Source organism: Bos mutus, chromosome 1 (genome assembly GCF_027580195.1).
Source record: "Bos mutus isolate GX-2022 chromosome 1, NWIPB_WYAK_1.1, whole genome shotgun sequence".
NCBI lineage: Eukaryota > Metazoa > Chordata > Mammalia > Artiodactyla > Bovidae > Bos > Bos mutus.
The window spans coordinates 66382728-66395377 of record NC_091617.1 but is presented as its reverse complement, the minus strand read 5'-3'; the positions used below and the strand labels follow the sequence as shown (position 1 = coordinate 66395377).

At 48.4% G+C, this 12650-nt stretch overlaps 1 protein-coding gene across 3 annotated transcripts in view; it reads left to right on the top strand.

Moving 5' to 3' along the window:
* SEMA5B (semaphorin 5B) overlaps positions 1–12650 on the top strand; it is a 124302-nt gene that overhangs the window by 72197 nt on the left and 39455 nt on the right. For 2 of the 3 annotated variants that reach the window (XM_070370175.1, XM_070370192.1), the window contains exon 1: positions 9948–10051. The exons of the other annotated variant lie outside the window; for it this stretch is intronic. In XM_070370175.1, coding sequence (XP_070226276.1) covers positions 10019–10051 — 33 coding nt within the window. In that variant the 5' untranslated portion in view covers positions 9948–10018. Of the gene's footprint in view, positions 1–9947; positions 10052–12650 lie in introns of those variants that run through there. 3 annotated transcript variants of the gene reach the window in all.

Genomic DNA, 12650 nt, shown 5'->3' with positions numbered 1-12650 from the left:
ACAAAGAGTTGGACATGACTAAAGTGACTTAGCACACGCGCACGTGAAGGCATAGCTTGGAGATGTTATGGGTTCAGTTCCAGATTACAGCGATAAAGCAAAGATTACTATAAAGCAAGTCACAGGAATGTTTTGGTTTTCCAGTGCGTATTAGGGTTATATTCACACTATACTGTAGTCTAATAAGTGTGCAATAGCATTATGTCTAGGAAACTGTACATGCCTTAATTAAAAATATTACTAAAAAATGCCAAAACAATAGTAACATCAAAGATCACTGATCACAGATCATCGTAACAAATATAATAATAATGAAAAAGTTTGAAATATTCCAAGAATTACCAAAATATGACAGAGAGACATGAAGTGAACAAATGCTGTTGGAAAATGACACTGATAGAGTTATTCAAGGAAGGCTCGCCACAAACCTTCAATTTGTAAAAAAAGAAAAAAGAAAAATCTTTGAAGCACAATAAAGCAAAGCTCAATACAATGAAGTATGCCTGCACCCAGAAGTGAAATTACTGGATCACATGGTAATTCTATTTGTATTTTTTTGAGGCACCACCATACTGTCTTCCATAGCAGCTGCACTATTGTACACTCTTATCAACCCCATTTAACCATTTTGTAGTCCGCGGCATTAGGAACATTCACGCTGTTGTGTAACCGTCAGCAGCACCGTGCGTCTCTGTCGGGGTTCTCTAGGTTATAGAACTGCCTCTCCAGATGCTCAGAACCATGCTCTGGGGCGAAAGGGACCCTCCCCACGAAGATTTATGTTGAGCAGTGGATCTGTCATTGAAACCCCAAGGAAACCCAGGCCTTTAGCTGGATTCGTGGGCTGTTTTTGAGCTTAGGCATGTTTTCAAATGCAGTTTTCGTTTTATACAGCAACTGAATATCTGATAGCAAAATATTTCCATGGAAAGAGCTTGCCCACGGGGAGGAGAAAAAGGAGGCTGCTCTAATGAATAGATAAGCTTGATTTGTGTTTGGCAACATCCTTAGCATTTAATTCCAGCAATTAAAGTAGGCAAGTCTCCTTTATTTTCTTCTCCATGTGAAAACAATTAAATATTACAGACTGTCTGAAAGACAGGAAAAAACCCCTCCTCATGACCTTACCACCTCAGGGTGACCACCACCACCACCACCATTCATATTACTTTTCCGACAAGGTATGAACCAAACATGCTACTCACCTTATTTCACTTAAGCTGCGCTGCAACCATGAGGCAGGGTCCTGGATCTAATTCATGGCGTCTCCCTGAGCGCCAGGTTCTCTCCTCCCGTGTTTGGTCCAGCCACATGCCGTCTCCTCACGAGGTTCACACTTGCTTCTTTTGCCAAGCGATGTAAATATTCCCTTTCTATTCTTATTTCCAGTTCTAACTTTGTGTTGATATACTCTGTTCAGAGGAACAAGTCTAGATTTTGTGATTATAAATACAGAATGGCTGCGGGCTGTTTTTTAAGTTTCCCCATCTGCAAATGCTTACTGGAGCAGCCTGAGCTCCACTCCCAAAGTGAAAGTGAAGTCGCTCAGTCGTGTCCAACTCTTTGCGACCCCATGGACTGCAGCCCACCAGGCTCCTCCATCCATGGGATTGTCCAGGCAAGAATACTGGAGTGGGTTGCCATTTCCTTCTCCAGGAGATCTTCCCAATCAACCCAAATGTCCATCAACTGATTGATGAGTAAAGAAAGTGAGTTAGAGCTACATAATGGAAAATTATTTAGCTATGAAACAGGAAATAAATTTATGTTACAAGATCAGTTCAGTTCAGTCACTCAGTCATGTCCACTCATGTCTCCACTCCCAGGGGTCTGTCAAATAATGCCATTTTCCTGGGTGGTGTGCTGAGACCGTGCGAGGGGCAGGCTCTGGAGCCCCACCACCTGGATTTGGGTCTGACTTCTACCAGTTTGGCCTTATACGAGTTACTTAGCAGGTCTGTGCCTCAGTTTGCCCATCTATGAAATGGGCTAATAGGCATGATAATCGTACCTACTTTGTAGGGTTATTGTGTGGATTAAATGGCATTATACAAAGAGCGTAGAACACATCCTGATACAAAATAACATGGTCTTTGTTGTTGCTGCTCTTGTTATTATCTAGTCTTGGTTTTCCCACCAGCTCCCTCCCCAACCTTAAGCTGGATACTCTTCCCCAAGCTTCACTTTCCTCAGGCTTAAAGCTATCTTTAATAGCCCTTCCTATCAACTTTCTATGATCGCATTTTCCCTTCCATCCTCCCCATAGGTTTATTTGCAGTTGGGGGGTGTGGGTGGGCCTGCAGGAAGGACGGTAGACTCTGATGACAAATGCACCACTTGGAGTTTGCTAGGACAGAGGAGAGGCGACTCCAGCGGGCCCCGCCCAGGCCGGAGAGCAGAATACAAAGACAGAGAACAAACTTGCCCCAGGGAAGGGGATACGGTGGGGGTGGCATCCGTTACCCTCACCCTGAGGTTTCAGAGCTGAAAAGTGCTAGGAAACCTCTGCCCCTCCCCCACCTGGTCCCACTCTTCTCTGGGGCCCCAGCCGCCCAGATGGTCTAAATGGGAAGAAAAGGGGGAAATCCGTATCCAATCTGCTCTATTCAGAGCAATGGGAAGGAATCTGCATCTCAATTTTATCATTGTGCTGAGCTTGGCTAAGCTTTGCCCCCCAAGTGGTGAGTGATGGGTGGGTGGGAAGATAGCATTTGTGATCCTGGGTGGGAGGGGGGGAGCGGCCCCCATGCCTTCCCTTCTACACCAAACCACAGGCAGATGGTGTTCTTTCCTGCTCTTGGTTCCCCCTATTTCCTCTTCTTTTCTTTTTCTTCTCTTTTTCTCCTCCTTTCCCAGGCAAGCAGCCAAGTGGAGACTTTGAATGCAGGCAAGGAGGGAGGAACCTGAGGAAGGAGAACCAGCCGAGCCCCCTTCCCCAAGAGTCCCCGAGGGCTCAAGGGCTGAGCAGTGGTGGGGACAGAAGGGAGTCTCTCAGTTTATCCCATCCAGCCTGGCCCCTGGCCATCCAGTCAAGGCTGGACCCAGCACTGCCAGGCTACTGTCAGAGCCCTAGGGGTGGGGCTCTGCCCTGACCATCCAACCTCTGGAATGCCTTTCTCCAGAGTCACTCAGGACCTGGAAAAACTGGCCTCCACAGCCAGACTCACAGGAGACTGATTTGTGGCAGGAAGTCAGCTCAATAATTTATAACCAGAAAGCGCTCTCCTTGGTCTGGAAGCCAACTCAGGAAATCAAATGAAACTCTGAAGTTTGCTTAGAGAGCTCACAGAGCCAGGGCTCAGCAGATACCAGGAGGGCTGGGCCAGTTCTCCTCGAGGGAGGGTGGTGTGTGGAGTGACCCAGAGGTGGGCTGCAGCAGCAGACAGTCCTGGGTTCAGATCACTCTGTTATCAAGTGGTGGTGTGCGTGCCTCAGTTTTGCTCATGTCTGTTTCCTCTCATCAGCTGAGCATAGTTATCCGTGGGCATCGAGCAACTTTCTTGCCAAACTGCCATGAGGTCTTGGAGGGAGGAGTTTAGCACAGTGCTTGGCACATTCTCAACAGGCTGCAGCCATGTTTATTCAAGTCATCATCTTTCAGGGTCTCTTCCTTTCTGATTATACCTTTTATAGCAATCAAAAGACACCCCGGCCACTCTGGGTACAACCAACTTGCAGCATTAATTTGAATGGTCTCCACTGCTGCCTTGGAGGAAATGACAACCCACTGAAGTATTCTTGCCTGGAGAATCCCATGGACAGAGGAGCCTGGCAGGCTATAGTCCATGGGGTCACAAAGAAGTGGACACAACTGAAGTGACCAAACACACACACCACTGCTGCCTGCTCAGCTCTGTGACCCACGCCCCTCCCCCTCGCTCCTCCAGCCCCTCCTGGCTTCTCTCCAGGGCTGTGCCCCTGCAGTTGGGCAAGTGCTAGTGGGGCTGAGACCTAGCCACGCTCTGAGCATGGGCTGGCCTCTCTCAGAGGACGAGGTACCCATTTCCAGTTCTCAGACAGGTGGCCTGCTCTAACCCATCCCTCCCGCTGCCCCTGCCACCTACCTTTCCAAAGCACAGATTCAACCACATCCTTCCTCTGCTCCAAACTATCGACACATCTTCCCTTTCAGCGGAAGAAACCTCCTGACGCTACAGGTTCGTGCTGAAGTCTCCCTCATTTGGCCTCGGTCTTCCTTTCCAGACTCGTCTCTTGCTGCCCACTTCTCCAGCCTCGCTAGATGATGTGAGGATGGACCACGGCCGTGTCTCTGCCTGTGCCCTTACCAGTTCAACGTTCTGGAATGCTCTTCTCCCCGATGGCTGGGAGAGCTCCTCTTCTTTCCTGAAGGCCCTATTTGAGTTCCACCTTTTACGGGAGGGTCTAGACCTCCATCCCCCGGCATCCTCTCACTTCCCTTTCCCAGGGCACCTTGGACTCTGCTTCCTGCTCATCTCCTCTTCATATTTCCTTCTCTTTTGTGGGACCATAAGCAGCAGGGGAGCTGGGACACCCCCCTGTTTATCCTTCTACGGAATGGAATGATGGATGACTCGATGGTCCTTGGTGTGACTTTTTAGCTTCTCCTGCCAGAGGCAGGTCTGGACAGTGGGCCTTGCAAGCAGGAAAGGCATGGTTGTGCACGGAGTGTGCTGGGAGGTCAGTGTGGGTTCTGTAGGGGGTCAGCTCACACACACACTCTCCACCCCTGTGTCCCTCATCCTTCTCCCCAGAGAGGAGCAAAGGTCCCTGTAGGACTGCGGTCCTTCCTGGACCTTGGGCCTGGCCCTCTGCCCTTTTTTCTCTTTCCTTCATTCTCAGTCAGCAATTTCATCCCCTCCCACGGTTGCAGCTAATCCTCCTCCCACTATCTGAGCTGGGAAAATGAGCTCTGGAGAAGTCCCATGAAGGCGAGGCGTCCTCAAGGGGCAGCCCACGTGGGTGTGCGTTCTCTTTCTCTGTCTCTCTCTCACACACACACCCACAAACATGCATTCACATGCTTCCAAGCACCATTACAGTGACCCCATAGTGAGGACCACAGGGAACTGGGGCAGCAGCAGGAAAGGAAACAGTAGAATGTTTGGCCAAGGCTTTGGGAACATGCTTTCCTCGTCACTGAGGGTCCCCCAAATAGCAGGAGTCTGCTGGTGCTGCTCTCCAACCCCCTCTTCTAGAGCACCCCACCCAGAGCCAGTGACAAGCGCTTGGAGACAGGGAGAAGCACAGGCTTTCTGTCCCCCGTAGCATCCAGACCGCAGGCCCGGGTCACTGTCTCTGCCTCCTGACTGCTTGTTCCTCGGGAGACTGTCTCCTCTCCCCTAGTGAAGTGTAAGCTCCACGAAAGCAGGGACCAAGTCTTCGTCCTGTGGGTGTTCCACCTCCCTCACTTCCTTTATCTGTATAGGAAACTGCATGTAATAGGCATTCAGCAGATGCCCAATGAAGTATGTATAAACGAATGCAGGGAGAGCCTGGGAAGACACTTAGGTGACTAGGTGAGTGTTTTATGTACGTGAAACATTTATACAAATGTATTTCATAGAAGGCCTGCTCTGTGCCAGACTTAGTTCTGGGAGCGTGGTGACAAGCATTCTATCCAAGGACATATTACCCTTATTTTACAGGTGACAGAACTAAGGTTTGCACCCAGGTCTGGCAGCCTCCCAAGCTCTGGGCTTTCTGTGGAACTCTGCAAGCCTCAGGAAGGTGGCATGGCCTCCACTACACACTGCCAGTGGAGAAATCCAGACCACCTAAACATATTAGAAAGAGAAATTCCTGATTGTCTTAGGCATGTGGGTTGTAGGCATGAGAAATCCAATTGTGTGGAATAGGAATGGTGCTTGGTTAATGATACCTGAGACCTGAAAAACAAGGGCTTAAATAAATTAGGAGTGAATTATTCAAAAATAATAATAACAATGGCCAACTTTTATACAGCACCTCCCTGGAGGAGGAGATGGCAACCCATGGAATCCCATGGACAGAGGATCCTGGTGGCCTACAGTCCATGGGGTTGCAAAGAGTCGGACACAACTGAGCACCTATACATCTCCTAGTTTGTGGCAGGTGCTGATCTAAGCCTATTAGATAAAATAGCTCCTTAAATGTTTGCAGCGACTCTATGAGGGAGGGATTACTCTCCCCATTTTACAGACAAGAGATAGACCCCAAAGTGTGATGATCAAACATGGGAAAGAAGCCTGAAGGTAGGCACAGCAGGGCTCATTCTGTCATCAGCAGCCCAGATTCCATCTGTCTTTCTGCACCATGATCCTTACCATGTGGCTAGAGGTCACCTAAAGCTGCAAGGCTGCCCATACCTACAGGTCAGGCAGGAAGGGAGCCTCCTCAGCCACTTCCCTGCAGGCCCCATGAGACTTTTCACAGTGTCTCACTGGACCACTCAGTCTGGAAGACCAGGCAGGACCTGAGCAGGGCACACTGCCCCCACCCCACCCTTGCTGATGCACAGGCTCCTTTAGGAAGAAGGAGGGTGAGAATGGACACTGAGGAGACAATACTGAGTAGGTGACACCTGATCTGACATGACTCCAGGCAAAAACAGGGAGTTTGATTACAAGGATCTGGGAGGGGGTGGCTCGTGGAAGTAGAACACAGACCTCACTCAGAAAAGGGCTAGAACTGGGAACTGAAAGGCTGGCAGTGTCCCAGGGAGTCTCTGCTCTCTTCTGTCACTGGTCTCTGACTTCAGATCATCTCTGCTCCTCTCAGCCCACAGGACAGGTGGGAGATGGCATTCCATGGGGCCATTAGTGTTCCAAATTCCTCTGCAGTGACCGCCCTGACTCTGGGCTTGGGGTAGGGAGTGTATACCCAAATGGCTGGGGAGAGCATCTGATTGGTCTTCCCTTGGTGCAGGCAGCTGTGATGGGGTGGGGATAGGGTACGTGTGAGCCTGCTGGGGGCCTATCCCTTTGATATGTGGATGGAGAGATCATTTCCAAAGATGGGGACTTCTTGGGAGTTGGGAAGTCAAGCCCCACCCCAAGTATCTAGAAAGAGCTCAGGAAGTCAGACCCTGTAACCCTCTGTGACCCAGAGGTTGACCACCTTCTCCTGTTTCACTATGGCAGCCTTTTTCACTATGGCAACCCCTGCCCTGCTGATGTCCTCGGGCCTTGGTTCATGGAGCCCAGGCTGTGTGCCCCTACAGCACCATTCCCTGCCTCTGGGCTCCTTCTGTCCCTCTTCTGAACCCCTCTTAAGGTCTCCTGGCTTTCTTGCCAAGGGCAGAGGAGGTCCCTGAAGGTGATGGACAAATAGGCTGGGCACGGCCCTTGTGGGATTCCTGAAGTCAGCATCTCCACCACCGCGCATCCTCAGGACTGAAACACTCACCTCAACAAAGACTCTTCCCGTCTCCTCCCTAATGAGTGTTGAGGCTGCCTGTCTCTGGGCAGCTCTGGTCTGTGTGCTGCTCCCATGTCTGAAAGCTGTTCCAGCTCGCTCTCCCTTTTCCCTCCTACCTCACCTGAGCAGAGAAGACCTGGAATCCGGGTCCTGTCCTCAGTCCCTGTCCCTCCCACCCTCAGTCCTGTGCTGTGTGCCCTTCCCTGCTCCTCACACAGCAGGCGTGCTGCACTGGGGCCCAGGTGGGCACAGTGATGTCCACCAAGCAATTATTGATTCAGGAGGGACTTGGAGGACATATTTACATGAAAACCATAATGTGAGCGGAACTTCTGCTGCAGAAATTAGGTACTTGTAGGCCTGGGGTCCAGGGGAGAGGAAGGGGCCCAGGTGCGGGCATGTGTGTGTGCTAAGTCACCTCAGCCATGTCCGACGCTTTGCGACCCTATAGACTATAGCCTGCTAGGCTCCTCTGTCCTTGGGATTCTCCAGGCAAGAATACTGGAATGGGTTGCTATTTCCTCTTCCCAACCCAGGGATGGAACCTGAGTCTCTTATGTCTCCTGCATTGGCAGGCAGGTTCTTTTCCACTAACACTACTTGGGAAGCCCCAGGATGTCCGCCTAATTCAGGCTGGAGGAACCCAGAATCTGGCCACACAGAGGGCTAGGCTTGGGGACTCGGGGTGGCACAGAAGCCTTGGAAAGAACCATCGGACAAGGGGAGGGTTGGGAATAATGGGGGGAGAGCAGTTGTCATACTGCCTTGGATGTCCTGAGGAGCTGATAGAAGAAAAGGCCCAGCTAAAGTCCAAAAGGATGATATTTGCATATGTATTGAACATCGCCAATTAGGTGTTAATATCAACCAGGGTCCCCACAGGAAACAGATGGCACACACAAATTGGGAAATGCGAGGGCAGTTTAATAAAGGAACTGTTTACAGAGGGGTGGGAAGGGCTTGGGGAACCATATGGGAAGGCTCACTGTGCGGTACCCTGGGGCTGATAACCAGGGGTGTGGTACATCCCTAGGCCTGAAGGGAGGAAGGAGGGAGTGATGTTGAAACCTGGAGGCAGAGATGCTGTAGGAAAGGAGCTCTGACCTTCCGTGGAGGGATGCAGCAGCCCACTCTGTTGCTTCCTGTCCACCCCTGCCTCTCCCTCCCCATCTTCTGCCTGTGCCCCATATTGACCAGAGGGAAGGACGCCCCTCATACAGTCCAGGCCCACAGCAAGGAGAAGGAAAAAGAGTAGAGAAGAAAACAGAAAGGCCTCCAGCCCAAGGACATGAGGGAATTTCCCAGGCCTCCCTGCTCCTCTTCCCTCAGGGCACCAGAATAGCTGTAATTAATGCTCACTGTCTGCCAGGCAGTGTTCTATGCCTTTAAGAGGTAGTACACTCCAGCATCCATGGGGGACTGGTTCCAGACCACTCTCCCCATACCAAAACCCTCAGATGCTCAACTGCCTAATAGAAAATGGTGTACAGTATTTGCTTATAACCTATGCATATCCTCCCATACACTTTAAATCATCTCTAGATTACTAATATTATGTAAATGACATGTAAATAGTTGTAAATACAATTTAAATGCTATGTAAACAGTTGCTGGGGGCACATCAAATTCAAATTTTGCTTTTTGGAACTTTTTGGAATTTTTTTCCAGAGTATTTTCAATCCATATTGGTGAGATGCAGAACCCACAGGTGCAGCCACTTGTAACTCTCTTAACTTTTACAGATGCTGAGGGAGTTGATGTTGTTACTCTCACTCCCAATTTGTGGAAACTAAGGCAGGGAGAGGTTAAGTATTCTTTCTCAGAGTTGCACAGTTGGTAAGGAGAAGGCTGGAATTTGAACTCAGGTTGACTGGCTCTAGAGAGTTGGCCCTGCCTTTTGATCCCTCAGTCTCTTGAGCCCAGGAATCCGTGTCAAGGAAAGGAGATGCTGGCACCTGGGACAGGAGAGCAGTGCCAAACCCTTTGCAGCAGGAAGGACCCAGCTTAGCACTGAGGAATAAGTTCTGTGAACAGCTGTATGAAAAATAGCTCCAGGGAGTAAGTTTGGGCCAAATCTCCCTCCCACAGGGTTTCTGCTCAGAGAGATGGCCAGGCTCTCCTGGGAAGGAACAGCCAGTTGAGCCTGAGATTGAGATTAAAGAGGTGCTCTGGGGGCTAATGACCTGTGAGGTGCAGGATGGGGCAGGGTAAAGGTTCACGGACTGTGTGGTCACAGGGATGCTTCCTCGAAGCCTTGCATCAATGCAGTGATAGGTTTTATCTTATTTTACACACAGGAGAAACAGGAAGAGACATCCTGCTGTAGTTTTCCAAACCTGGGGTAAGTAGAGGCAGTGAGGAGAGAAGAGAGAGGAGAGATTAGGAGTAAAAACAATCTTGAACATCAAGGAACCCCAGGGGCCTCTCAGCCTTGGGGAGACTTGTCAGAATCACCTTAGGGATCACTCACCTACTGGTCCCAGGACTCCACCTCCAGTGGAAGTGATTCCAATTTGCTGCTATCCCAGCCGGGAATCCCTGATCTAGTTCAACCTTTCACTTCACAGATAATGAAAGTGACACCAAGGAGGCTACTTCGTGAGTTCGGGACATGTAAAGGGTGTGGAGTCAACAGGACTTGATGACACACTGCATGGACTGGGGAAGGAGAGAGGTGGGACATGATACAGAGCGTCTGAGTCAGGCTCCAGAGGAACTGTTGGGCAACTCTGTGTATTAGAAGTTTTAAGGAACCAACACTAATTTTTAAAATTTTTATTGAATCAGTTCAGTTCACTCACTCAGTCATGTCTGACTCTTTGCGACCCCATGAACTGCAGCACACCAGGCTTCCCTGTCCATCACCAAGTCACAGAGCTTACTCAAACTCATGTCCATTGAGTCAGTGATGCCATCCAACCATCTCATCCTCTGTCGTCCCCTTCTCCTCCTGCCCTTAGTCTTTCCTGGCATCAGGGTCTTTTCCAATGAGTCAGCTCCTCACATCAGGTGGCCAAAGTATTGGAGCGCCTGCTTCAGCATCAGTCCTTCCAATGAATATTCAGGATTGATTTCCTTTGGGATAGACCAGTTGGATATCCTGGCAGTCCAAGGGACTCTCAAGAGTCTTCTCCAACACCATAGTTCAAAAGCATCAATTCTTTGGTGCTCAGCTTTCTTTATGGTTCAACTCTCACATCCATACATAAATACTGGAAAAACCATATAGCTTTGACTAGATGGAGCTTTGTTGGCAAAGTAATATCTCTGCTTTTTAATATGCTGTCTAGGTTGGTCATAGTTTTCCTTCTTTGTCTTTTAATTTCATGGCTGCAGTCACCATCTGCAGTGATTTTGGAGCCCAAGAAACTAAAACTAAAGTCTGTCACTGTTTCCCCATCTATCTGCTATGAAGTAATGGGGCCAGATGACATGATCTTAGTCTTTGAATGTTGAGCTTTAAGCCAGCTTTTTTTTTTAATTGAATAGATGTTATTAAGCACATTTAATATTCAATAGTGAAAATATTATATAAAAAGTATATATTGAGACACCTGGATCACCATCTTGCTACTTTTAAGTGTCCTTTTTTAAAAAAAAATTAGTTTGGGTTTATTTTTTCCACTGTATTGTAATGCTAATATAAGCAAATATAAATATGTATTCTTATTTCTACCCTCTTTTTTACACAAAGTGTAGCATGTAGTATGTAACAGCATATTACACTGTTATGCACCTTGTTTTTTTCACTTAATACACCTGGAGACTCCTCCACAACAAAATCTGAAGACCAACCCCCCATTCTTTTCTGTAGCTGATACACCGTGGCTTTTTTAAGCAGTCTCCATTTGCTGGATATTTGGTTGTTACTTGTCTTTTGTCATTAAAAAAAAAAAATGCCGCAAGGAATAATCTCGTGTATAAGTCACTTTGCAGGTGTACCAGTCACCTATTCTTGTTTCTTAACTAACTATGGTGAAGGAGCAGGTTTTACTTTCCCATATGCAGTCTGCTGCAGATGGATACTTGGAGAAGGCAACGGCACCCCACGCCAGTACTCTTGCCTGGAGAATCCCATGGATGGAGGAGCCTGGTAGGCTGCAGTCCATGGGGTTGCTAGGAGTCGGGCATGACTGAGCGACTTCACTTTCACTTTTCACTTTTCACTTTCATGCATTGGAGAAGGAAATGGCAACCCACTCCAGTGTTCTTGCCTGGAGAATCCCAGGGACGGGGGAGCCTGGTAGGCTGCCGTCTCTGGGGTCGCACAGAGTCAGACACGATTGAAGCGACTTAGCAGCAGCAGCAGATGGATACTTACGTAAAATTCAATCAAAGCGAATTTCTTAAGAAGTGAATTGAAAAAAAAAAACTAGGCAAAATACAAGTCCACATATTTTGTTATTAGATCCAATAGACATAAAAATTACCCTGTCAAATTACTATAAAGGTTTTAAAAAACACTATCCAAATTCTTCATTTATCTTACCTCAGAGTGGTCACAGCTTGTGGACCACACTTCGGGTAGCACCGGTTTACTCCAGGGAATTAGGTCAGAGGGGGTCATGCCTCTGTTGTTTTGCCAGATGTTGCTAGGTCCGCTTCCATGGGGTTGTATCATTTTGTACACCATCCAGCATTGTAAGGGGTAGTGGTAAAGAACCCACCTGCCAATGCAGGAGACACAAGAGGCATGCGTTCCATCCCTGGGTCATAAAGATCCCCTGGAGGAGGGCACAGCAACCCACTCCAGTATTCTTGCCTGGAGAATCCCCATGGACAGAGGAGCCTGGTGGGCTACAGTTCATAGGGCCGCAAAGAATCAGAGACAACTGAAGTGGCTTTGCATGCGTGCATGCCAGCAGCTTATGAGCACCCCTTTCCCATTACCTCCCCAAGAGTTGTCATCTCACTTGAATGTGTGCAGAATTGATATATGAGCAGCCTTACCTCAGTTCAACTTTTAATTTGAGTTGCTCTTATTATGAATGAGAGTAGTGTCATTCATATTTTTAAGCCCTATTTGAATTTATATTCTTTGCCATTTTTCTACTGGATTGTCGTCTTTTTCCCCTGGATTCTCAGGAATTCTTTATATATTAGGGATCTTAGCCCCTTGTGTCTGCCACAAACTGCTAATCTTTTCCCTTGTTTGTCATTTGCCTTTTGATTTTGCTGGATGTTTGTTTTTTGTAGGGGGTGGGGAGGAGCTTGCAGAAGTTCGTGATTTTTATGTAGTTAAATTTGTCAATCTTTTGTTTAATAGCTTCTGG